Raw genomic sequence first — 26,003 nt, forward strand, 5'->3', positions numbered from 1 at the left:
TTCATTTTGTTAGTGTGCATGTTGGATTTAACAATAGTTTATAAAAAAATTCAGACACGAGACATAGTTTATTATATTTCCACCGCATTTACTGATATGGCTAATCCATCTCCTGGTTTCTTTTACATTAAAAGATGGTTAAAACAATCATTAAAATTTCTCTGCTCTTTGAAGTACTTACCTTAATGACACTTGTATCAGCATACTGTATCTGTAATTCAAACTACCAACTTGATAAGCAGGGCAGGTATAAAAAGCAAAACATTGTTTTCAAGGGGTAACACCACATAAGGTGCAATTACCATGACAGAGAAGAAAGGAAAATGGGGAGACCTATGGAAATTAGCAGACTCTTTGTATTTCATGTTCAAATCAAATTTTGCTGTATTCAGTTAATAATTAGATTCTCTGCCATTGCAGTTTTATGTATGCAATGCTGGAAGTATGGTTGCCACAGAAGCACCGTTTGTTGTCAGGGTTTCAGTAACTACCGGGACATAACTTTTTTAATTTTACATATTTTCCTGCTTCAGGTTTACCACAGGCAGTCCAAAACACATCATTTGCCATATCCTTCAAGAAACGATAACAATTTGCCACTTTTGCATTAGAACTCTGTGAATCACGGTGTTACGTAACTGATACTATAACTTGTGAAGAGAGTGCAATCATATATCCTTACTTCAATGGCTTTATAACTAAGATTCATTAAGTGTTAAGTAAATCCATATTTTCCTGTGCCATATTTACTCCAATCTATTTAATCCTCTATGCAGGTTAGGTGTCTTCTGTAATTTCTGTCATGTGACTAATTCTGTTGATTGAGTTATGGATTATGATTATTTGCAAATTACTTTAACTTTTGGCGATATCATATATGAAGTGCAGTATAGGCTATGTATTTCTGTTCTCTCTTGGTTGGGACATGTAAGCCAGGGACTTGGAATACTAATTTATACATCGTTTACAGTGCAAGAAAACTCACTTAAAGAGAACGTTCTCTCGTCCTGTCAAACAATTCATATACATATAACTGGAATTGTGATTGGTGGATCTCCTATACATAGCAACAACTTAGCAGGCCATTTAAATAGTATTCTGGGATGACAGTACAAAGCTTTAAAGAAGCTATGAAGTGCAATCCACTTCCCTAGACTTAATTCACGTGATGCATGTCCTTTCATTCTATTCTACTATAATTCATAATTTGTCCATGGAATTTGGTAAATATTTACAAAAGTCCTGAAATTATGTGAAGATCATAAGGCAGCTGCGTGATGGCAGAGAAAATTCATACCGTGTAGTATAAATTTCAATATATATATATATATATTGTTGCGTTCCGAGGGGCCCTAAGCACGGCCAAGAATACTGCCAGAAGATCTGTATGGAGAAATCGATGCTAGCCTGTGTATCAGTTAACCGCAGAGCAGCAACTAGAGACCAGGCCAGGTTACAAACACACAACAATAATGACTCTGCGCACAAGACTTTAGAGTGTGTGAGTGCCAGTTCTTAAGAAAAGAACAATTTTATAGGCGTTTATTTGACCGTCTCACTCTGGTCCATATACCACGCAATATAACATGGGAAGTACAATCCCTTTAACTATTTAATTAACAACAATAACATTATTCCCCCCAAACATGTGCAGACATGTCGTAGACATTTAACTTAATGATAATGTTGGTTTACTAAATCCATAACTCTCTTAATTAGACAACAAAACACATCAATTAACATTTAACCTCCCAAAAATACATCCTAAAAGATTATGAATATTCATGACATGGCTGGCTATGTAGCTAAGTGCACAGTTTACTACGGATGAGTATAAAGGCCATTCACGTTACAATATATATATATATATATATCGTTTGATTTTATCGTTTAATTTTAATATTCCTAATACACTAGTAAAATTTCTCCCTGCACCATTATTTTAAGCTGAAAACAAATTATTTCGGTGTAGATTTCTCAATAATCAGTGCGCCACAACTGTTATCTAACAGTATCCGACCACCTTCGCGATACGTGCAATCCCCATTCTTTAGATATTTTTTGAATTTGGATACTATTTCAGGAGAAGCGGTTTGTTCAAAATCTTTCACATGCGTCAGAAAATCAAGCAGTTTTTTATCATCGGCACTACCGTCTTCAAATATAGAAGATACATCCACAACAGTACGTAGCATAACAGTTTTAAAGTTAATACTTTCTGTTTTCAAGAACTCTTCGACTGTTTTCGAATTAACTTTCTCAGCTGGGTGATCCGTCAACTCCGGGAATTGTTGTCGCAAGAAATCAATTCCCAGGATTCCTTCAGTCTCGATGTCCGCTACCCATACTTCGTACTGGACCAACTTTTCTTTGATAATCAGCGAGAAAGTTGCGAAGCCGTCGTAGCCTAAGGGCTGTCCATTTGCCATTCCCACTTGCACTGAAGATTTTTGCAACTTTTGCCTTAACTCTTCAGAAATGGCATTGTAGACATCTGGCCTTACGATGGTGACATCTGCCCGGTGTCTACGACAAATGACAATTTGACGTTCTCCAATTGCCCTTCAACTGTTACTTCTCGCCTACTTTTTCCTCTTTTCGCTGACTTCACGGAGGGTCTGTTGTCCCCTACTGCCGACCTTCGACCCCTAAACTCGACAGGTTGGAGTTTTCCTGTGTTGATGTTTGCATGGCCTCTTCAGGACAATCTCTAGCCCTATGACCTTGCTTGTTGCATTTAAAACATCGTCCTCTGAACTCCGCTCCACTCAGTCTGCCACTTCCTGTATATCTCTGGCCCCTGTTATTATTCTTGAGCTCGCCTTTAATTTCGTTAAAGCCGCTCTTAATAGCTTCGATGAGGGCGCTTGTCATCTCACTTTGAGTCTCCTGAGTCTGCTCTTTGGTTTTAGTCTGAACGAATTCACCGGAAGTCACAGTTTCGCCGGAAGCCACAGCTCGAACAAGCTTTCTTGCAGCACCTTTCTTCTGCTCCGCAATGGTGAAAGCCTCCATTTCAACTGCAATAGTGACAGCTCCCTGTAGAGTCGCAGGTCTAGATTGGTAAACCCGCCATCTGGTATCTGGGTCTTGCAAGCAGTCAACAAAATAATCTTTTGCCAATGCATCATGCATGGAGCTGGGAACATCAGGTTAGGCCTTAACTACTTGTCTACGCAGATCTTGTGCCAATTCTGGTAGGCTATCTGTCATTTTACGGCTTCTGTTCCGGAGTAGGGCTTTGTGCAATTCGCATTGATTTTCTGGAGCGAACCTCTGCTTTGATGCTACTGTCAGGGCCTGGTAATTTCTCCTGTACTCTTCAGGGAGATCTGCCAATAGTGCTTGAGCTGGCCCTCTGAGATTTGCTGCCAGGTTTAATGCCATCGAAAGCGGGCTCCAGCCATGGAGTTCTGAGACTACCTCGAATTGAACGAGAAAATCTTTCCATGGGGTTGATCCGTCATATGTCGGAGTGTTACCTGTTACACGTGCTCCTGATGATTGGGGGTACCTGAACTGATTGTTGGTTCTGGGCACATATCCATGACTTTCTCTTTGGTATGGAGTGTAGTAAAGGATTGATTCATATCCCTTTGATATAAGTCGGTATTCAGGAAAGGATTGGTCTGGTGTCTTTCTTCCTTCTGAAATGGATTCCTTGATGGCTGTGAGCTCACAGGTGACGTACATTGGTCCATTAGCAGCCAGTGTTCACTTGAACGTGCCTCCGACATAGTTGGTGTATGCAGAGTATTTCTTGATTATTTCGGGAATAATTTGACAAGTCCGAAAGTGTTCTTTCTTCAGATACCGAAATTCCTCTCTATCAGTGGTTCAAACTCTGGTATTGCCAGACTGCATTGTAGATCAGTCAGAAAGTTCCACTTGTTGTCTGCACTATGTTCCTCAGAATGGAAAACCAAACTCTTTCCGTAAATATTACCAGACTTCTTTGTTTATAGGAGCAGAGTCTTTTCTGTAAAAATCATCAGAGTCCCTTGTTGTAGAGCCAATCTTTTCTGTGAGAAAACATCAGAGAGCCTTGTTGGTGAGCCAATCTTTTCTGTGAGAACCAGAGTCTTTTCTGTGAGAAAACATCAGAGTCCCTTAATGGTGAGCCAATCTTTTCTGTGAGAACCAGAGTCTTTTCTGTGAGAAAACATCAGAGTCCCTTGATGGTGAGCCAATCTTTTCTGTGAGAACCAGTCTTTTCTGTGAGGATCGTCAGAGTGCCTTGTCCTCTTTTCTGTCGAACCAGTCTTTTCTGTCGGAGAGCCAGTCTTTTCTGTCGAAGAGCCAGTCTTTTCTGTCGGAGAGCCAGTCTTTTCTGTCGGAGAGCCAGTCTTTTCTGTCGGAGAGCCAGTCTTTTCTGTCGAAGAGCCAGTCTTTTCTGTCGGAGAGCCAGTCTTTTCTGTCGGAGAGTCAATCTTTTCTGTCGGAGAGCCAGTCTTTTCTGTCGGAGAGCCAGTCTTTTCTATCGGAGAGCCAGTCTTTTCTGTCGGAGAGTCAACCTTTTCTGTCGGAGAGCCAACCTTTTCTGTCGGAGAGCCAGTCTTTTCTGTTCTGTTCTTCAGATCCTGTGGTCTGGGGTTTAGTATTCTTCTCCAGGAGTTCAGAATCCCATCGCTGCCACCAGTTGTTGCGTTCCGAGGGGCCCTAAGCACGGCCAAGAAATACTGCCAGAAGATCTGTATGGAGAAATCGATGCTAGCCTGTGTATCAGTTAACCGCAGAGCAGCAACTAGAGACCAGGCCAGGTTACAAACACACAACAAAAATGACTCTGCGCACAAGACTTTAGAGTGTGTGAGTGCCAGTTCTTAAGAAAAGAACAATTTTATAGGCGTTTATTTGACCGTCTCACTCTGGTCCATATACCACGCAATATAACATGGGAAGTACAATCCCTTTAACTATTTAATTAACAACAATAACATTATTCCCCCTAAACATGTGCAGACATGTCGTAGACATTTAACTTAATGATAATGTTGGTTTACTAAATCCATAACTCTCTTAATTAGACCACAAAACACATCAATTAACATTTAACCTCCCAAAATTACATCCTAAAAGATTATGAATATTCATGACATGGCTGGCTATGTAGCTAAGTGCACAGTTTACTACGGATGAGAATAAAGGCCATTCACGTTACGATATATATATATATATATATATCGTTTGATTTTATCGTTTAATTTTAATATTCCTAATACACTAGTAAAATTTCTCCCTGCACCATTATTTTAAGCTGAAAACAAATTATTTCGGTGTAGATTTCTCAATAATCAGTGCGCCACAACTGTTATCTAACAGTATCCGACCACTTTCGCGATACGTGCAATCCCCATTCTTTAGATATTTTTTTTCAATTTGCATACCATTTCAGGAGAAGCGGTTTGTTCGAAATCTTTCACATGCGTCAGAAAATCAAGCAGTTTTTTAAAATCGGCACTGCCGTCTTCAAAAATAGAAGATACATCCACAACAGTACGTAGCATAACAGTTTTAAAGTTAATACTTTCTGTTTTCAAGAACTCTTCGACTGTTTTCGAATTAACTTTCTCAGCTGGGTGATCCGTCAACTCCGGGAATTGTTGTCGCAAGAAATCAATTCCCAGGATTCCTTCAGTCTCGATGTCCGCTACCCATACTTCGTACTGGACCAACTTTTCTTTGATAATCAGCGAGAAAGTTGCGAAGTCGTCGTAGCCTAAGGGCTGTCCATTTGCCATTCCCACTTGCACTGAAGATTTTTGCAACTTTTGCCTTAACTCTTCAGAAATGGCATTGTAGACATCTGGCCTTACGATGGTGACATCTGCCCCGGTGTCTACGACAAATGACAATTTGACGTTCTCTAATTGCCCTTCAACTGTTACTTCTCGCCTACTTTTTCCTCTTTTCGCTGACTTCACGGAGGGTCTGTTGTCCCCTACTGCCGACCTTCGACCCCTAAACTCGACAGGTTGGAGTTTTCCTGTGTTGATGTTTGCATGGCCTCTTCAGGACAATCTCTAGCCCTATGACCTTGCTTGTTGCATTTAAAACATCGTCCTCTGAACTCCGCTCCACTCAGTCTGCCACTTCCTGTATATCTCTGGCCCCTGTTATTATTCTTGAGCTCGCCTTTAATTTCGTTAAAGCCGCTCTTAATAGCTTCGATGAGGGCGCTTGTCATCTCACTTTGAGTCTCCTGAGTCTGCTCTTTGGTTTTAGTCTGAACGAATTCACCGGAAGTCACAGTTTCGCCGGAAGCCACAGCTCGAACAAGCTTTCTTGCAGCACCTTTCCTCTGCTCCGCAATGGTGAAAGCCTCCATTTCAACTGCAATAGTGACAGCTCCCTGTAGAGTCGCAGGTCTAGATTGGTAAACCCGCCATCTGGTATCTGGGTCTTGCAAGCAGTCAACAAAATAATCTTTTGCCAATGCATCATGCATGGAGCTGGGAACATCAGGTTAGGCCTTAACTACTTGTCTACGCAGATCTTGTGCCAATTCTGGTAGGCTATCTGTCATTTTACGGCTTCTGTTCCGGAGTAGGGCTTTGTGCAATTCGCATTGATTTTCTGGAGCGAACCTCTGCTTTGATGCTACTGTCAGGGCCTGGTAATTTCTCCTGTACTCTTCAGGGAGATCTGCCAATAGTGCTTGAGCTGGCCCTCTGAGATTTGCTGCCAGGTTTAATGCCATCGAAAGCGGGCTCCAGCCATGGAGTTCTGAGACTACCTCGAATTGAACGAGAAAATCTTTCCATGGGGTTGATCCGTCATATGTCGGAGTGTTACCTGTTACACGTGCTCCTGATGATTGGGGGTACCTGAACTGATTGTTGGTTCTGGGCACATATCCATGACTTTCTCTTTGGTATGGAGTGTAGTAAAGGATTGATTCATATCCCTTTGATATAAGTCGGTATTCAGGAAAGGATTGGTCTGGTGTCTTTCTTCCTTCTGAAATGGATTCCTTGATGGCTGTGAGCTCACAGGTGACGTACATTGGTCCATTAGCAGCCAGTGTTCACTTGAACGTGCCTCCGACATAGTTGGTGTATGCAGAGTATTTCTTGATTATTTCGGGAATAATTTGACAAGTCCGAAAGTGTTCTTTCTTCAGATACCGAAATTCCTCTCTATCAGTGGTTCAAACTCTGGTATTGCCAGACTGCATTGTAGATCAGTCAGAAAGTTCCACTTGTTGTCTGCACTATGTTCCTCAGAATGGAAAACCAAACTCTTTCCGTAAATATTACCAGACTTCTTTGTTTATAGGAGCAGAGTCTTTTCTGTAAAAATCATCAGAGTCCCTTGTTGTAGAGCCAATCTTTTCTGTGAGAAAACATCAGAGAGCCTTGTTGGTGAGCCAATCTTTTCTGTGAGAACCAGAGTCTTTTCTGTGAGAAAACATCAGAGTCCCTTAATGGTGAGCCAATCTTTTCTGTGAGAACCAGAGTCTTTTCTGTGAGAAAACATCAGAGTCCCTTGATGGTGAGCCAATCTTTTCTGTGAGAACCAGTCTTTTCTGTGAGGATCGTCAGAGTGCCTTGTCCTCTTTTCTGTCGAACCAGTCTTTTCTGTCGGAGAGCCAGTCTTTTCTGTCGAAGAGCCAGTCTTTTCTGTCGGAGAGCCAGTCTTTTCTGTCGAAGAGCCAGTCTTTTCTGTCGGAGAGCCAGTCTTTTCTGTCGAAGAGCCAGTCTTTTCTGTCGGAGAGCCAGTCTTTTCTGTCGGAGAGTCAATCTTTTCTGTCGGAGAGCCAGTCTTTTCTGTCGGAGAGCCAGTCTTTTCTATCGGAGAGCCAGTCTTTTCTGTCGGAGAGTCAATCTTTTCTGTCGGAGAGCCAACCTTTTCTGTCGGAGAGCCAGTCTTTTCTGTTCTGTTCTTCAGATCCTGTGGTCTGGGGTTTAGTATTCTTCTCCAGGAGTTCAGAATCCCATCGCTGCCACCAGTTGTTGCGTTCCGAGGGGCCCTAAGCACGGCCAAGAATACTGCCAGAAGATCTGTATGGAGAAATCGATGCTAGCCTGTGTATCAGTTAACCGCAGAGCAGCAACTAGAGACCAGGCCAGGTTACAAACACACAACAAAAATGACTCTGCGCACAAGACTTTAGAGTGTGTGAGTGCCAGTTCTTAAGAAAAGAACAATTTTATAGGCGTTTATTTGACCGTCTCACTCTGGTCCATATACCACGCAATATAACATGGGAAGTACAATCCCTTTAACTATTTAATTAACAACAATAACATTATTCCCCCTAAACATGTGCAGACATGTCGTAGACATTTAACTTAATGATAATGTTGGTTTACTAAATCCATAACTCTCTTAATTAGACAACAAAACACATCAATTAACATTTAACCTCCCAAAATTACATCCTAAAAGATTATGAATATTCATGACATGGCTGGCTATGTAGCTAAGTGCACAGTTTACTACGGATGAGAATAAAGGCCATTCACGTTACGATATATATATATATATATATATATATATATATATATATATCGTTTGATTTTATCGTTTAATTTTAATATTCCTAATACACTAGTAAAATTTCTCCCTGCACCATTATTTTAAGCTGAAAACAAATTATTTCGGTGTAGATTTCTCAATAATCAGTGCGCCACAACTGTTATCTAACAGTATCCGACCACTTTCGCGATACGTGCAATCCCCATTCTTTAGATATTTTTTTTTCAATTTGGATACCATTTCAGGAGAAGCGGTTTGTTCGAAATCTTTCACATGCGTCAGAAAATCAAGCAGTTTTTTTTTAAATCGGCACTGCCGTCTTCAAAAATAAAAGATACATCCACAACAGTACGTAGCATAACAGTTTTAAAGTTAATACTTTCTGTTTTCAAGAACTCTTCGACTGTTTTCGAATTAACTTTCTCAGCTGGGTGATCCGTCAACTCCGGGAATTGTTCTGGCAATTTCCAAAAACGGTTGTGATCTGTTCAATTACACAAGAAATCAAAACTATAAAAGAGAACAAAGTTAGGCAAAGTTAGGCAAAGATGAAACCTTAAAGTTGGATGATGCATTAGATGTAGCAAGAACCTTTGAGGCTACAAGGACACATATGGAAGCATTAAATGCACTCTCTATCTCTGTAGATTATGTGCACAAGGGTAGTACCAAAGTCCATCCTGGAAATACCCAGAAGTGTGTTAGGTGTGGAATAAATTATCCACACAGGGGGAAGTGTCCGGCCGAAGGGACAAATTGTAATTATTGTGGAAAGCCAAACCATTGGGAATCCGTATGTAGACAAAAGAAACGTAATGGAAAGGGTGATCATCCAAAAAGGGGAAGAGGCAGTTTTAAACCTCGTAAGCTCCAAGATGAGCGACATGTAAACGGTTTGACAAATGCACATGTAAACCAGAGTGATTCTCGTCTGAACCGAGGTGCCGAAAACCTTTGTTTTGATTCAGTATATATTTACAATATAAATGGTCCTCAGAAAATAGCTGATAATCAAGCTGTTGTCAACCTGAACATAGTTATAGGTGATCAGCCAGCCACACTAAAGGCCAAAGTTGATACTGGTGCCGAAGGAAATGTATTGCCGTTGCGTATATTTAGACAAATGTATCCTCATTGTATTGATAAAAGTGGTATTCCACTGCCCAGATCTACTAAACCTATCGAAACTATGGTCATGGCTTACAATGATAGCATCATACGTCATTTCAGTACTCATACCCTAAAATGCGAGTTTCGTAATAGAACTATAGAAACTGAATTTTATGTTGCTGATGTCAAAGGTCCAGCTATTTTGGGATTAAACTCATCCCTATATTGAAGTTAGTTACCTTGCATTGTGGAGTGTCTGTTGACACCACTAAAATTGACACTGCAGATGACTTAAGAAAGTTATGCCCTGATGGATTTGAAGGGGTTGGCAAATTAGAAGGGAACTACCATATTGTTATAAACACAGATGTTTCACCGGTAATTCATGCTGCTCGTAGATGTCCAATACAAATAATCGATGATGTCAAGAAAGAGTACGATGACATGGAGAAACTAGGTGTAATTGAGTCTGTAACAGAGCCAACTGAATTGGTCTCTAGTGTAGTGTACTCCCAAAAAGCCAATGGGAAGTGGCGTGTACGCCTAGACCTCAAAGACTTAAAACTCTGCCATTAAACGTACGTACCATAAAACTCCAACATTGGAGGAAATTACTCATAAGCTTGCACACAGTACCGTATTCTCCAAATTGGATGCTAGACATGGGTATTGGTCTATCATGTTGGAGAAAGAATTCAGTTTCCTAACCACTTTTAATAGTCCTTTTGGACGGTTTAGGTTTAAAAGACTGCCATTCGGCTTGTCTGTTAGTCAGGACATATTCCAGGCAAAGATGGATCAAATTTTGGAATTATGCCCAGGTACGTTTGGAATTTCTGATGACATAGGTGTGTATGGCAAAACAGAGGAGGAACATGATCAAAACCTCCACAGGCTCATGAAAGTGGCAAGAGAGAAGGGACTTGTGTTCAATTACGAGAAGTGTGAAATCAAGAAGCCAAGTATTAATTTTTTTGGATCAATTTATGACTCACAAGGTGTGCACCCAGACCCTGAAAAGGTTAAGGCTATAGAAAAAACTGAAGCCCCAAGTAACAAGAAAGAGCTTCAAGAATTTATGGGTATAGCCACGTACATGTCACCATTTGTTCCAACCTTTCCACTTGCTCTTCACCATTAAGGTCCTTACTGAAGGCCGATACGGAGTTCCATTAATCCCATAATCAATCCTTTAACCAGATAAAGGAACTAATTAGAAAGCAAGTAATTTTGGCATATTTTGATCCCAATAAGGAAAGTGTCATTGAAGTGGGTGCATCCATGAAAGGAATTGGATGTGTGTTATTGCAAGATTCTAAACCAGTTTATTTTGCATCAAAAGCCCTACCTGAAACCGAACAAAGGTATGCCAACATAGAACGTGAAATGCTGGCAGTTGTACATGCATGTGAGAGGTTTCACACCTATATTTATGGGAAATCTTTCATTGTCAAAAGTGACCACAAGCCACTTGAAATGATAAAACTGAAGAACTTAGGTGCAGCACCACCTAGATTACAGAGGTTATTATTAAGATTACAAGGTTATGACATGAAGATTCAGTTTAAACCTGGAAAGGACATGCTTATAGCATATATATATATATATATATATATATATATATATATATTTGCAAATTGACGAGACGAAAAATCCATCTTACACGAGTAACAAAGAGGCCGGGATCCAATACTAGATATATTTGAATTAAATCGATTTAGAGATTGTGTAATAAAGTTTCGTTTGATTACTTCGCAAGATCTTCATAATTTAATGTCTACCAATGACATATATCTGTCCACAGAGACAACAATTATTATTGTACATGAGGAATAATTCACTGGTAAAGGAAACCCTTTCAAGCCAGTTAAGTTTCGTTCATATTGTCTTTTCCCCATTAGTTCATGTTCTTTTGATTTACAGGTAATGAATTTGAAAGATGACGTAGAAACTTTGCGTAGCAAATTTACGATGGTTGTCTGTTACACTAAGATATGAAGACACCTCAATACGGGCCAATAGAACGATATTAAAACTTTTGCTTCTTCTTGTAGCAAAGGATTTTTTTTTTTTTTTGTGGTATGAAATCATAACATGTAAAGCTGATTAAGTTTTGTCCACTTTGTTTTATTATGATGACTTTAAAACATATTTCAATCAATGCAACATAATGCTCGAAATTAAATTTACTCTTTGATAGTTTAGAATTCATTTTATTATTAAAATGACAATGTTACAAATAAAAAATATATATTTAAATACATACTGCTTGTAATCGCTATTGTAAACGGCCAAAGTATTGGCCGTATGCTCCTGTTTGATATTATGAAGTAAATCATATAAAAACAGGGAGAGGATTATAAAAGTATCGCAACAAAATAAAATAAAAATAATATGAACACAACAACAAATAAGTATTGTAATAATGCTTCAATAATGTAAACGGAAAATTCGACAAGTGCAAAAAAGACAAACTTGTAATATGTATTGCAGCAAAGTGGAAGCTGGTAAATTAGCAATCGGTGTTAGTACTGCTGAGAGTTATGTATCTTTTTTTTTTCCTTCTTTGTTTCCATCCTGTTACATTGCTGGTGGAAGTTTAAGGAAACATATTGGTTACATCACGAATGGGTTGCTTTAGATCTCTGGTTACACATTCAACAAGGCGATGTACCACGATGTACTAAATATTGGTCACTGACAGCCTTGCAGTTTGATATAGAAGGATTTATTCCATTGAACGCCCTGTTTCTAAGTAATTGTGATAATGAATGAATTAACTTAAGGTTTTTATTGGATATTTGGTACCAGAGACCTACTCTTGCAATATATTTAACATGAGATGCGTCTTGCAGTTTCTAAGTAACGTTGTTAATTGTGTAACACATTGTTCTAAGTTTGGTGTTTTTAATGAGCCATCATATCTGATTTCGATAACTGTTTCCTCGTGGCCTTACCAGCTGTGAAACAAGGAGCGAATTATACGCACTGAATTAACTGCTTAGGATCAACATAAAACATCTGCAAATTTTGTAATTCCTTGTGATTATCGGATTTCCTTCTTGTTACCGTTTTCTACGTTAATTTACAACCAATAAAACATTAATTTTCAAGTCTTACATACATACTGTCAATGAACACTGTGTTACTCAGCTATACGCAAGACAACATAATAACCAAATAGTCACAACTTTGTAATTAGCAACCTTGTAAACTTTTACGGTTATTATTTTATCTTAGTTTTAGTTAACGAATTAAGGATTTTTCTCATGCATTTCATATATAAGGGAAAGACCGATAAAAAACACCGAAAAATGCTACAGGACGTTTTTCAATTGTAATGGAATGATGAAAGAATTCAATGTAGGGAACGACTCGAATTCTCGTACTTTCTCTTGTTCTCTTACTTACTTAATGGTATAAGTTATTGACAATCTATTATATCAAGGACTACATTCCTTTCGGTCTTATCCCTTATAGTCTTCTTCTTACTTGTTTATCTTCATTTTCTTTGTGAATTGTTATTTTTTATTGTGACAGCATTTTATACATTTTGAAACTTGATTTATTAATAATCATTTTAAGATATGTTTAAATAGTTTTATAATATCATTAATAATACCACTAGCCTAATACTCATTGAAATATAGACTTAAATCATGCTAATAAATATTGCTCAAATCAGTGAACTCGGAAACTTTTTAATTTGTTCCATTGATATCCTATTAACACTATTTAAACCTGTTTTATAATTCATTGAAAATGTATTCCTTAACACATTTTATTTACAACAACATACGCACGAATATTAATAATGTTTATTAATTATTGCAGTTGCGTTCACATCTATGAGCACAACCGACATAATGAAGATGATGTGCTCACTACTTCCACATACTTGAATGTGTTGTAAAGTGAATGATTGGTGATTCTCTTTAGTTATAAAATGTTAAACTGTTTTCAACCCCCATTTTCCGCCTCCACCTTTATTACAAGAGAAGACAAGTTAGACAGGCCCGTACAATATATTCCTTGCACAAGCTCTCAAACATTTTTCTCTGTCATACTGATATGAAGGTGCGACATATTGATGCCAACCGTTACATGCTGATGTTAACTTGTAACACCCTGTTATATTCGTAATATGTTAATATACTTTCTGAACTTGTGATACCGCCAATAAACGCCGATAGAGTAGCCGAACTCACGTGACTGACATGTGAAAAAGGTTGATGTTAGTCTTGAAATGATGATATTGCTTTTTGACATGTTGATTTTATTTTTGATGTTCTATACTGAAAAGTGTTTAGACCTTAAATCTCTTAAATGTGCTGTCTCTTGACAAAAGTGCCAACCGCGGCACAACGTTTCTTTAAAAATCTAGTCAAACTTTATTTCAAATTATTAGCACAGATAATTGTGATTAGAGTTACTATGTAGCATAGATGTCATTCGTGATGATAAGCTTATCATAATGGTTGCCTTTGTCTTCCAGGAGAAAACATGGCGTTATACTATTATGCATTACTTGGTGAACATAATGCCAGAGCTTTATACTGAAATAAGCAAAAAAGACAAATCGCTAGTTGAGGTCTTAACACGGCCTTAAAACAAAACATGATTCTACTGGTGTGTGATTGCGTGCAATCTGTACAATCATTACAATTGGGTAATACACCCTCATTGACAGATATACAGAACCAGTTGATACGCCTTCACATACCAGTTGAATTTCTCCAGTAGATTTTATTACCAAATTAAAAGTGTTACATGTTAAAAATAAGGAAGTTATGAGGATGATTTTGCTTAAGCAAAAAGCAATTGATCACACTATGTCAATCATCTCGATTTTTTTCATCCAATGAAGGTCGATAGAAATGTTATTAAACTCTTTGATTCAACGTTTAAAATTGTACTTTCCCTAAACGTGGGATAGCAGCGTAGTTAACATAGTTGTAATCTACATGAAAAATTTAAAAAGTTAGAATTTCACATCAATTTATTTAAATGAAACTTAATTAGTCAATCTGATGACCTCTATTGGTATGAAATGTAGAATTAAACAGTATCAACAACTTAACAAAGTGACCTCAACAGCTGCTTTTAGCAAAATCATTCTTACTTCAAGTGTCGTGGTAAAAATTTCCATATGTTTAGAGACTTTTCATACATGGGTTATCTCTCAATATTTACCAAAGGATATACATATAGACAAAACAAACATGCTATGCATTAACAATATGAGGACACTGATGTAAAAGCTATCAAATATTGTATACATGTCACTGGGATGTATTACCTCTTCATAATAATTGTAGTTAATACAGCTATTTCCTGAGCTAACCTTTCTTGAAGGACGATCTTTAGAAGAAATGAAAGGAGATGATAGGTAGACACTTTATTGTCCATCTCAGAAAACAAAACAGTAAACATAAAATAGTAGTGAATATAAATAGAACCATACAATAAACAGCTATTAGTGAACAACTACGAGAATCAAAGTAAATAAGCAGAACCAGAATTGTTACAGAAGCAGCACAGAGAGCTGCAAGTGACAGATCACACACTGTGCCATATCGCTTTGCGCGCGAGTTACACAGTGTATTGCCTCAGGTAGGAAAGAATTACGGAACCTGGACGTTTTAATATGTGGCACCTGTAATCGTATCCCGGATCTGTTGAACATGATAAGACTGTAAAAAGGGTATGTATGATCTTCTTTTATATTATTTAGTTTCTTCATCAGACTCTCTTCATATATGGATGAGAATGACAGAAGGCTTGAACCAATGCAGCAGCGTTCAGCTAGCTTCCGAACACGTTAGGGCTCTGCCCTGTACTTCTTCGGCATAATGCCAAAGAAACATATAATACTAGACGTTAGAACACTTAGGATGATTGACTGGTAGAATAATTTCATGATCGTATAATCAACTCTGCATTGTTTTACTTTTCTAAGGAAATAACGTCGTTGGCAGGCTTTACCCTTAACAGCTTTTGTGTGAATATTCTAATTAAGTTTATTATCAATATACGTTCCCAGGTACTTGTAGCTTACTACCCTCTAAACTACTTTGCCATCGATCATAAAATGATCATGAACATTATTGCCTTTCCTAAAACTAAAATTGTTTTTAAAGTAATATTGAAACGTTTTAGAGGGTCTTGAATAATACAGAATGATAACATTTTGAAAACCTCGTCAAAATGTCTTCCTAAAACTAAAAACATTTTGATGATGTTATCTAATGTTTTCAGCAAAACATTTTGCCTGATGTTGTAAAAATATTATTTAAAACGCTATTTAAAAAAAAAAAGGATATATCATTTGAAAAAGGACATAAATAAGAACGACCTGTTTTGGGGGTGTCTTTGTAACTTCTGCACATTACCAGTACCCTTTTTAAAATCCTAACAGGCAAATGAAGCCCATGGTGGAGTAATAGTGTTTTCGGTTTCGATGATAATCGTAACCTATGCATTCATGCAGGCGGAGAGTATGTGTGTGTGTATGCGTGCGTATGTGTGTGTGACGCCTCACTTGTAAACACGATATCTCAAGAAGGGAAGCTTGTACCAATCTAATATTTGGTTTATATGAGTACCACATTAAGAAGAAGTTCCTTATTGCTTTGTGGGGAGGTCAAAGGTCATTTGGGGTCACCAGGGGCCAAATAGTGAAAATCTTGTAAACACGATATCTCAAGGAGGTAAAGTTGGACCAATCTCATATTTCGTGAGTAGTAGGACCACATTTAGGACCAACAACCTATAGTTTTTTATGGAGATCAAAGGTCATTTGGGGTCACCAAGGGTCAAATTGAGTAAACCTTGTAAACACGATATCTCAAGAAGAAAAGCTTGGATAAATCTCGCATTTCGTGTGAAGGAGTACCACATTGAGTTCAAGATCCGTATTGTTTTTAGTGAGGGTTCAAGTCCATTTGGGGTCACTAGAGGTAAAATTGTGAAAACCTTGTAAACACGATAGCTCAAGAAGGGAAGGTTGGACGAATCTCATATTTAGTATGTAGTTGGTACACGTTTCAGTACAAGATTTTATTGAGGTCAAAGGTCAGTTGGAGTCACCATACGCCAAATTGTGGAAACGTTGTTTTAGAAGTTACCGTATCTCCCAGAGACCAGTCTATCAGATAACATGTGCGTAACGCCTCGTACGAATAGGATGCTATTGACAATTGGATATGAGCTTATAGGCATCCGTATAATCGAAACTGAAAACACGAACATAGTTGCATTGTCCTTAACTTGCCGCTCGGAAGCCTTATTTTGCGTGCAGAAAGATGTACTTTGTAGTACAGTGGTTCTCTTGGACGTCTTCCGTCGTATTTATTTCAGGTTGTACTTTTGTTGTGACCAGGCAGCGTTTATGAAACTGAACAGTTTGTCTAGTTAGATTTTTTACTCTGACTAATCTCAATGCGAAATAATTGTGTAAAACGGTCTTAGTTTGGCAGTGAGTTCACGAGCTTTTGACTGGATCGGCTGTTGATCTCAATTTGTGTAGTCTCTTCCACCAGTTTCAGCATAGCTTGGCCTTAAAAGTGACGTTCGACTTTCGCAACGTTTATGATTATGGGAGAACTTGAACAAACCTGTCTAGGCCTATGAGCAATTGTATGTTGTCTAGGCCAGCAACGGTTGGACAGAATAGGGTTCGTTAACACAACAACGTGAAGAATACGAGTCAGAATACCAATACACTTAAGATGGCAAAACAGGCCTTCATTATTTCTTAAGGCAATTTCCTACTGGCTATCGAGTTATAATTCGCAAAGTATAGAACAATCAAAAGAGTTTTGAGACAAGTTTGCTGTTGTTGCTGCTAGGTGTTTTTTACAGACGTTTTTTTTTTTTTTTAGTTTAATTGTTCAAAGACATTACAGTAGGCCTAGCTGCTTATTTATGACTCTGCGACATGTTTTACTTTGTTCAACACTTACTTTTGTTTGAAAGAGTTTAAATTTCATTCTGCAAAGAAAAATGACTTTCCAATGCGCAATTACGTAGCACCTTGTATCTGCCTAACTGCCTAACCTTTGTTCATAGAAAGTATTGATGTTGCAAATCTGTACTTTGGAGACATGAACAACAATACTTAGCCTAGTGGCGAGTGGAATTTGGCGAGTAGAATTTTAGTCACGGCCGCCAAATAGCGAGTATTTTACAAATATTTTTTCGAGGCCTGAAAACCTTCAAACATTATTTGTCATGGTAGAAATCATGGATATACTTTTCATACATGGTCTATGCATTTGCCATATTGAGTACAAGAATCCTATAGCTTGTTAGGTCAAATTAACTATAGATCACCAGAGGTAAAACTCTGAAAAACCTTTTACATGATATCTAACGATGGAAATCGTGGATATCTCTAAAACGTGCTAACATCGAAATAATGTTATATAAAACATTGTGAAATCGTTATCCTGCTATTCTAACAACTCAACATGTACGTTTATTGTAAGTTTACGCCCAATTTATAACGTATGCCCGTGCTAACTTGTTAGGCTAACTTTTGGTATGTTGCCTAGCGTAGGCCCTAGCACAGTCCTAGACGAATATCACATTATCAGTCACGGATTTGGCATGCATGCGAATGTGTTGTTAAACAACCTTCAGATGTAGATGTTGATAGTCTAGGCCTGTATCCTGAATCTGAGTTAAAATCGAAGCTAAGCCCAGGCCTATACTAGGGTGTAGCCTATAATATATAGGCCTGGGCAGCCCACCGCTGTAAACTATAAACGATCACCTAGACCTATGACAATGTTCGTGAAAAACATTCGCGGTTGCACATATGTGGCACGAGCCTAATGCTTTAAATGAACCTAGGCCTTTCTTGTATTATTTGGACCATCTGTTTTAAAGCCATATTAATCATCTGTGGTTCTACAGTAGGTAGTCATGTGACAATATTTTTGTTTCTGAAATGTTGAACTAATCAGTTTTGGTTTATTTTTGTGAGAAATATTGTGCAATTTTAAAAGAGAAATTGCTCCTAAATTATTGCTTCAGGATACTTGATTCTTTAAGAGGTTTGCCAGCTCTGAAGTTGCTATTTTGTTCTGCGATTCAGCATTTAGAAAAGGTTTTTGATGCCATTGTTTATACAACATAACCATGCGAGAACTGTGAGCCTTTTTTACTTTAATTATACACATACAGCTTGTACAACTTACCAAATTTCAGGGTTTCAGCTTTCCTCAATATTAATTAATGAGGTTCTTAAGTTGCTCTGTACAACCAACGTCATCTTTGACAGCTAATATCTCAAAGTGTCATGTTGAAAAAAAAATTTGATTATTTGTTTTAAAAGAGATTTAGTACCACCCTGTTTGTACAACAAGTTTCAGGAGGGTGTTTTACTTTTTTACAATAATCCCCACCTTCGTTATTCCTTTAATGGTTCATTTAAATCCGTTGAAAAGCGCAGTTTATGTAGGCATTATGTCTATAGACTATCGTTTTACTTGATTTCCGACATTCATGACATATGCACGCAGAGTGTAATGGTTCACTTAAATCAGTTTACTATTGTAGTATTTTTATGCTGGCATTTTGTCTAGACACTCGTTTTGTCCCCGACAATTCACAGCATATACATATAGCCTATAACATGATCATATACACTTTAGTTCTATACCGTACAGCAGTGTGTATTGTATGCTATCATGGGCGTCAATCCAGGGGGACGGGGGTACACGTCCATCCCCCCCCACATTTCGATGGTGGGGAAAACAATATCAAATGTCCCCCCTCCCACACATTTGGAAAAAGAGTAGTGTCGTGGCTCTATTTGGTTAGGGCTTACACATCTCAGGATTCATATCATCGAATATCACTCAATGTTGCTGAATGTAGAATTCCACCCAGATCTCGTGAGGTGATACCCTGAGCTCTCCAACAATCTTAAGCTTAGTCTGTTTCTCTTTCGAGGCCAGTTCCATTCGTCGTCGGTTGAAGGGTATAGACAAATATTCAAGTAGATGAATCCAGCGGTACGGGCTATGTTTGGTGAAGTCGAAGCTCTCGTGCGGTTGCTCCTCGTTTCCTCCGCCAGTTCGACGGAAGCCGAGAATTCTTTTAGTGCTTTGAGGCGTTTGAAGACAAGGCTACAGAGCACCATGACTCAACAGAGGCTGAACCATGTGATGGTGTGCCATATTCACCGCGAACGTCTAGCCCAGTTGAAGCATGAGGAGTTAGCAGAGAAGTTCGTTGGTTCCTCGGATTACAGACGCCGCATCTTCGGGCGATTCCAGTAGAAAACTAACGCGCTCCGTTATTATCATAAGAGACAGTACTTCATAGCTAGAGCCAAAGCCTGTACATAGTTGTTGTTTAGTTGTAGATGGTGTTTCAAAGACGGTGCCCGTTCCCTAATACTGGCAAAATGAAATAGGGAGCATATTCCGTGGCAGCGCATCCCATGTTACCTTGTTGTTGAGTGATACCGGAGTTTACTCCACAGTGAGAACACTGGGTACACGCAGGGACGTCGTTGGAGGGGGGTGTGGGGATGTCTCCCCCAAACTTGGTAAAACTGACGATAGTTGGAAAATTGGAGTGCGACAGTCGGAATTTCCGACTGTCGCACTCTAGTTTATCTAGGCCTATTAATTTATCCCTGTGATTTTGCATGACCTAAACAAATTGAAAAATTTCGGTCAAACTTTACCTTTAATCTGTCATATTTACCACGTTTTCCTTGCCACTCTGGGAAGTTGTATCTCGCGATTCTTATACTCCACCGTAAAAAACTTCGTATGATTTTGAATACTACAAAAAAAATGCCTAATAGAACTACCGTCGTAGGCGTAGGAGCCCAATTTGATTGGGGGGGGGAGGGGTTGTAACGACTTGCCAGAAAATTATAACCAAGTTTTCGCGCGCTACGCGTTCTACATGATAATGTGCAAATCATATAGGCATGCATCGGTTTTTTTTATATCGCATGCAAATAACATACAATCATTTTCCGTCTTATTACCCTTCCGTATTAGTTAGAATAATTGGGTAATAATAAAAGTTTAACCACTGAAAAACACATTGCAAATTATATTTCTTTCAGTAGGTGCCCAAAAAGTTATCAGCATATTGCCCGAATTTTCACAAAAATATTTGGTTGAGGTGGGGGGGGGGGCTAATAAGTTTGTGAAATGAGTGCCAGTGCGTACAAATGTATCGCAAAAAAGTTCGGAACAAAAGTGCAGTCGCGAAAGATTGGGTTTCTGACTGACACTGACCGTATCGTTGACGAGAAGCGCGAGAGTAGGGGGTACAAAGCAGCAGTCGGAATTTTCTGGCTTCAAAACCGATTTTCAGCCACTACACCCCCCCCCCCCCCCCAATCATCAGGCCTTAGCTACGTCCCTGGGTACACGGTGGTTACATAGTACGCTCCGACCATAATTCAACCAGATGCAGATCCACCTAGCAACCGAGGTAACTTGCGTGAGGACTCCAACGAACAACCACTGATTTATTTTGATGCCTTCATCACTTTAGCCACCACTCACATGGGACCTATTCTAAGTCTGCGCATGTGTGAGGTCCTGAAAACATAAAGTGGTTGTCTTGCCATCTTTGTTTCAAATTTCATAAAAATGTATTCTCGTTGACCTAGCAACCTGGTTTAACATGCTGGCGTTTGACGACTTTTGCCAAATTTGCGCTAAGCTCGCTATACGAACTCGGATCTGGGCTGTGCCTAATTAGTTAGTTATTTAAATAATGGCGTATGAGGAAATGCACCATTTTGTGGTATGACTCCCAGGACGGCACTGTCGAGAAACTCACATGCAGTCGCGACGGATAGCTTCCTTCGCCTATATGTCCGGGGACATTTTGGGACATCGTTCCTATAGACCAGGGGTGGGCAACCTGCGGGCCACATGCGGCCCGCCAGTGATTTTTTTGCGGCCCGTGAGATGTCTCAAGAAAAAGAAAAGAATCAATCTATTTTACATCATTACCAAAAACGAGCTAGCTGCTTAGAATTTATCTGCACTAATGATGCTGTCAGGTTGGTCTATTATCACCATCAATTATCAACTGGACTTTATTGACATTATGTTTTTGTGAATACAGATTAGTACACACACCTATTGCTTGAACGTCCTCGGAATCAAAGGTTTGAAATCAACAGCAGGTCGTTGGTTAGGTGCGGCCCTGTCAATCTTTCACTCCTAAAATCTGGCCCATTCATTCAAAAAGGTTGCCCACCCCTGCAATAGGCCTATATCTGAGGCCCTGGGGTCATTCCTTGACCGACTTGGTGCAATATAATGTGCCCACTTCGAAGTAAATTTATTCACAGATTGTTAGTTGTCATGGGTTCGAACAAATGGGGAATTCTATCCTGAAACATAGGGCAAAATGGGGCTGGGGTTCCAGTTCGCCGCATCATTTGTCAACTTGCACTGGGTTCTAATGTTCATGTCAATTGGAATCACTAATAAAAGAAACAATCCACCAAATATGAAGGTCGCATGAACTTTATTGCAGATTTCCTGAGTGACGAATTTGTAATTTTCCCCCGAAATCACGCAACTAGATGGCTGCTATCCAGCCTGGCAAGTGCCATCTCCAGCGATCTGGCAGGTATTGAAATCTGACATTTTCTTGGTACGCTGCGCGCCAAGCGATGGTGGCGCTCCGCTTAGATAGTACTTACGGCCGGAATACTCGAATCGATTACGTCCCCCCCCCCCCCCACGTTTCAAATCGGATTGACGCCCCTGTATGCTATCCATGCCTGCATATATGCTAACTAGTCAACGGCCAAAGTTCTCGCTTCGAAATTTGACAGTAATGTTGCTATCGTAATTAAATAACGGTTTCATCATTACATGTTTTGGTACACATTATAGGCATACCACTGCACGCTTACCTTAGGCACATGCCAGCGTATTGTCAGGGTCATTATGCATTTAAGTATTGCGCGTTCATTAGGAGGTATTTTAAAGTGCAGGTTTTCATCGAGGACAGCATCCTAGATGCAAGTTTTACTGAGCCGACGCAAACATTTTAAGATGTTGCGTCCCGTGGACGCAAGTTTTAAAATCCCAGTAACAATACGGCCTATACCATATATGCAACTTCTAGAATTGTTATTGGTAGACATTGTAATTTCAAACTTGCGTATAAGTCAATATACTAAATAAATACAGGAATGTTTGCAGGGATGTCAAAGGTGAATTGTACTACCTGGGTGGTGTGATATAACATGAACTTCTACGTGATGAATAACACTTTTGAATGAATACAACTCTTCTTTGGGGTGTTGGGGTGGGGGAGGAGGTTCCTTTGTGAAATTTGGCTCGGTATTAAGTTTTGAACAATTAAAGACATATATTTCAGAGGTTGAAAATCTTCATAGCTTATTTCCATTGTTGAAATATAACATTTTCAAATATATGAGAACCCTGTTGAAGCTGGTGGAGGTCAGAAATCATCTAGGGTCAACACAGGTCAAAGTGTGTACATCTTGTAAACACCGTATCGTAGTCTTGACAGGTCTCGTACTTGGCAAATATAGTGTACCGTAATATTTGGAAGAACACCATATTAATGTTGGTGAAGGTTAAAGATCATCTATAGGGTCAACAGAGATCAAATGATTTTTGCATTGTGGATATTGGAGTTGAAAGGTAATATTAGGTTGAAAGAGTTCCAAAGGTGTGAAGGACTAATACATGGTATTGCAAGAAATGCTAAAATTTTCCCCCAAAAAAACAAAAATAAATTAACATTTTACAAACGTTGTACTAACAACAAAAAACGGTGTATAAAACGTTGTGATAACGTTATCCTGCTATTCTAGCGACTCAACATTTTTTTTTTATAACGTGATTTTATTACGTTATCATAATATTTCTCAAAATGATATTATAACGTATTTAAAACATTTTTTCTGCAACATCTTAGAAACGTTGTGCTAACATCAAAATAATGTTATATAAAACGTTGTGAAATCGTTATCCTGCTGTTCTTGCGACTCAACATTTACGTTTGAATAACATTATTCATAACGCCATCATAACATTGGTTCAAATATTTTCCTGATATATTAAAATCAAGTTTGTGTTTGCTGGGTAAGTGCTTCAAAACCCCATGCAAGTAAACAAGTATGACGTCATCTACACCTCTTTTGCTCTGGTAGGCAAATTTATTTTGTATCTGTAACAACACCTTTTTAGCAAGAAGAAGTTTTAGTACCACCTTTTCTGACATTTCATGATATTTAACGTGAGTGATATCGGACGGTAGTCATTTAAACATGAAACCACTTTTGTTTTAGGAACCGGAGTTATGATTGACGTTTTCCATATCTCGGGAATAACGCCCTAATCAAGTGTTTTTTGCAAGATCGGAGTGAACACTGGCGCTAGCTGAGAGCTACATGTTTTATTAACATATTTGTGACCCCTTGTGACCCCGTCTGGGCCTGACACAAGAGACATATTTCCTGACATCGGGTGCATTTAGTCAGTGTGTGGGAGCACCATATATAAGGAATACATTTTGGTTATAACGAAAGTAGTTGATAATTCACGTGATGGAATGTCACACATTTCAAATAATGACTTTAGCTGGTATATAGAAACTCCATCGTAGCAGTCCGCTAGCTCAGGCGAATGTGTTTTTCTGTTATTGAATCTGTTCGAGAATCAAGCTGACTAAATTAATTGATAAAATTACAATCCATGTGATCATGTCGACTTTGAAGACCTATCTACATGAGCGAACTGTTTTGTGGGAAATTATGAAGACTGAAAAGACTGATGATGTTATTGGCTGGTACGACAAGAACTCGGAATTATATGAGAAGGTACGTAGAACATTATAATGTGAATCACCGTTAGGTGTGTATATGCAGATAGGTGCTTCAATCTTGTCTTTCATTGTAAAAACCTTTACATAACGATCCGGGTTATTTGAAACGAATCTCTCAGTTTTGCTGCTTTTACTTCCGCTTACACGAATTAAACTGAAGATATTTCGTTTAAGATATTTCTGAATATATATCAATAGGTCCATGTTTTTATTGTACTTTCAGCTATTTTCGGCATTCGCATACTTGCCAAAAACATGCTCTATTGTTTATTAAATTTACATTTCTAGCAAGTTTATTAAGCAATTATCTTCTGTGAGCTTGTTTTCAAAGCTAATTATTTAGTTTTTAAAACCTTCAGAAGTAAATATAATTAATAAACTGGACTAAAATGCAGATTTGTGATGACAAGCTATACTTTTGTGTTACTAATGCGCCTCTAACGTAGGTTATAGTAACTGCTACAACTTAGAAATCTCAAAAAGGTCGTTATGATACCATCTTGAGGCATAACTTCGGTCAATCAACAATCAATACATGAACAATGATAGTCAATAGGCCAATTTCTTTCATAGTGAAGTTTTGCATTACCTTAACCCTAAAATGAAGTTGATAGTAGAGACCACGAGGAATGTTCAACAATGTATTCTTAAACATTTTAGATTATTAGATGAATGGTCGAAGCGGTGCAATATGAGACGGTAATATTGCCTCCTTCCATCCTATATCACATGCGCATCATCAAAGTACGTGAAATATATATTTCTTTGCTTTTCTGTTAGTACGTTCCAAATGCAGGATTTCGATACCACGGAGACTTAGCGGAAACGGTTGTTGAATACGTTTCAAACAAACGTGCTGTAATTCTGGACCTAGGCGCTGGATCTGGCATTATAGGCAAATTGGTAAGTGTGTGTAGCCTTCCGAATAGTCTCCTATCTTCTGTTTCCGCTTCTACCCTTGTGATGTGTTAACCACTGATATAAACCAGAAATATATTGCTGAGGAGCCTAAGTTAGCTCTGACAAGTATTCCTATTTTGGTCCATCCCAATTTGGGCCGACCATTTGTATTAGATACTACATGATGCAAGTAATTGGGCAATTGGGGCTGTGCGGTCACAAGTTGGTGACGACCGCATGGCGCACGTTGTTGCATATGCATTTCCAATATTACTCCCTGAACATTTGGGTGACATTGACAAAAACACAATCTCTGTTATACACTTCTTTTCTTTCGTAATTGTAGATATATTGCTAAAAGTACAACAACATTATTTGCCTGCTTAATTCAGTGATGATTATGATTTGATTTGTTTTCAGCCATTTAAATTAAGCATTGTTCTCCTTTCTTTATCACTGTCTATTAGGTTGGATGCCAAAATAATTGTACGTGTTGGACAGTGCGTTGAAGTTTCTAGTCTATTGAACGATCTGTATAAATGATTTAAGTAATAATGGCCTTTTCGTCTAGAGCGGAGGTTATTGTAACGGTGGAGGTAGGAGAACAGATCATAACATTAATCAACCAATTAATTGTGCAAACAAAATTG

General features: G+C 38.6%; 1 protein-coding gene and 1 long non-coding RNA gene across 4 annotated transcripts in view; one reads left to right on the forward strand and one right to left on the reverse strand.

The window, feature by feature from the left end:
• Positions 1-26,003, forward strand: part of LOC139977586 (uncharacterized) — a 44,405-nt gene that overhangs the window by 10,029 nt on the left and 8,373 nt on the right. Inside the window, exons 3-4 of one of the 3 annotated variants that reach the window (XR_011796607.1) lie at positions 23,918-24,448; positions 25,234-25,356. Coding sequence is in view for 2 of the 3 variants with exons in the window: in XM_071986985.1 (XP_071843086.1) it covers positions 24,332-24,448; positions 25,234-25,356 (240 nt within the window). In the remaining variant the exon portion in view is untranslated. Of the gene's footprint in view, positions 1-23,917; positions 24,449-25,233; positions 25,357-26,003 lie in introns of those variants that run through there. The other 2 variants (XM_071986985.1, XM_071986986.1) reach the window with 2 other exon arrangements.
• The window catches only part of LOC139977588 (uncharacterized), a 35,349-nt gene continuing 17,996 nt past the window's right edge, over positions 8,651-26,003 (reverse strand). Inside the window, exon 3 of the long non-coding RNA XR_011796609.1 lies at positions 8,651-8,965. This is a non-coding gene — a long non-coding RNA (uncharacterized lncRNA). The remainder of the gene's footprint in view (positions 8,966-26,003) is intronic.

Source organism: Apostichopus japonicus, chromosome 12 (assembly GCF_037975245.1).
Source record: "Apostichopus japonicus isolate 1M-3 chromosome 12, ASM3797524v1, whole genome shotgun sequence".
NCBI lineage: Eukaryota > Metazoa > Echinodermata > Holothuroidea > Aspidochirotida > Stichopodidae > Apostichopus > Apostichopus japonicus.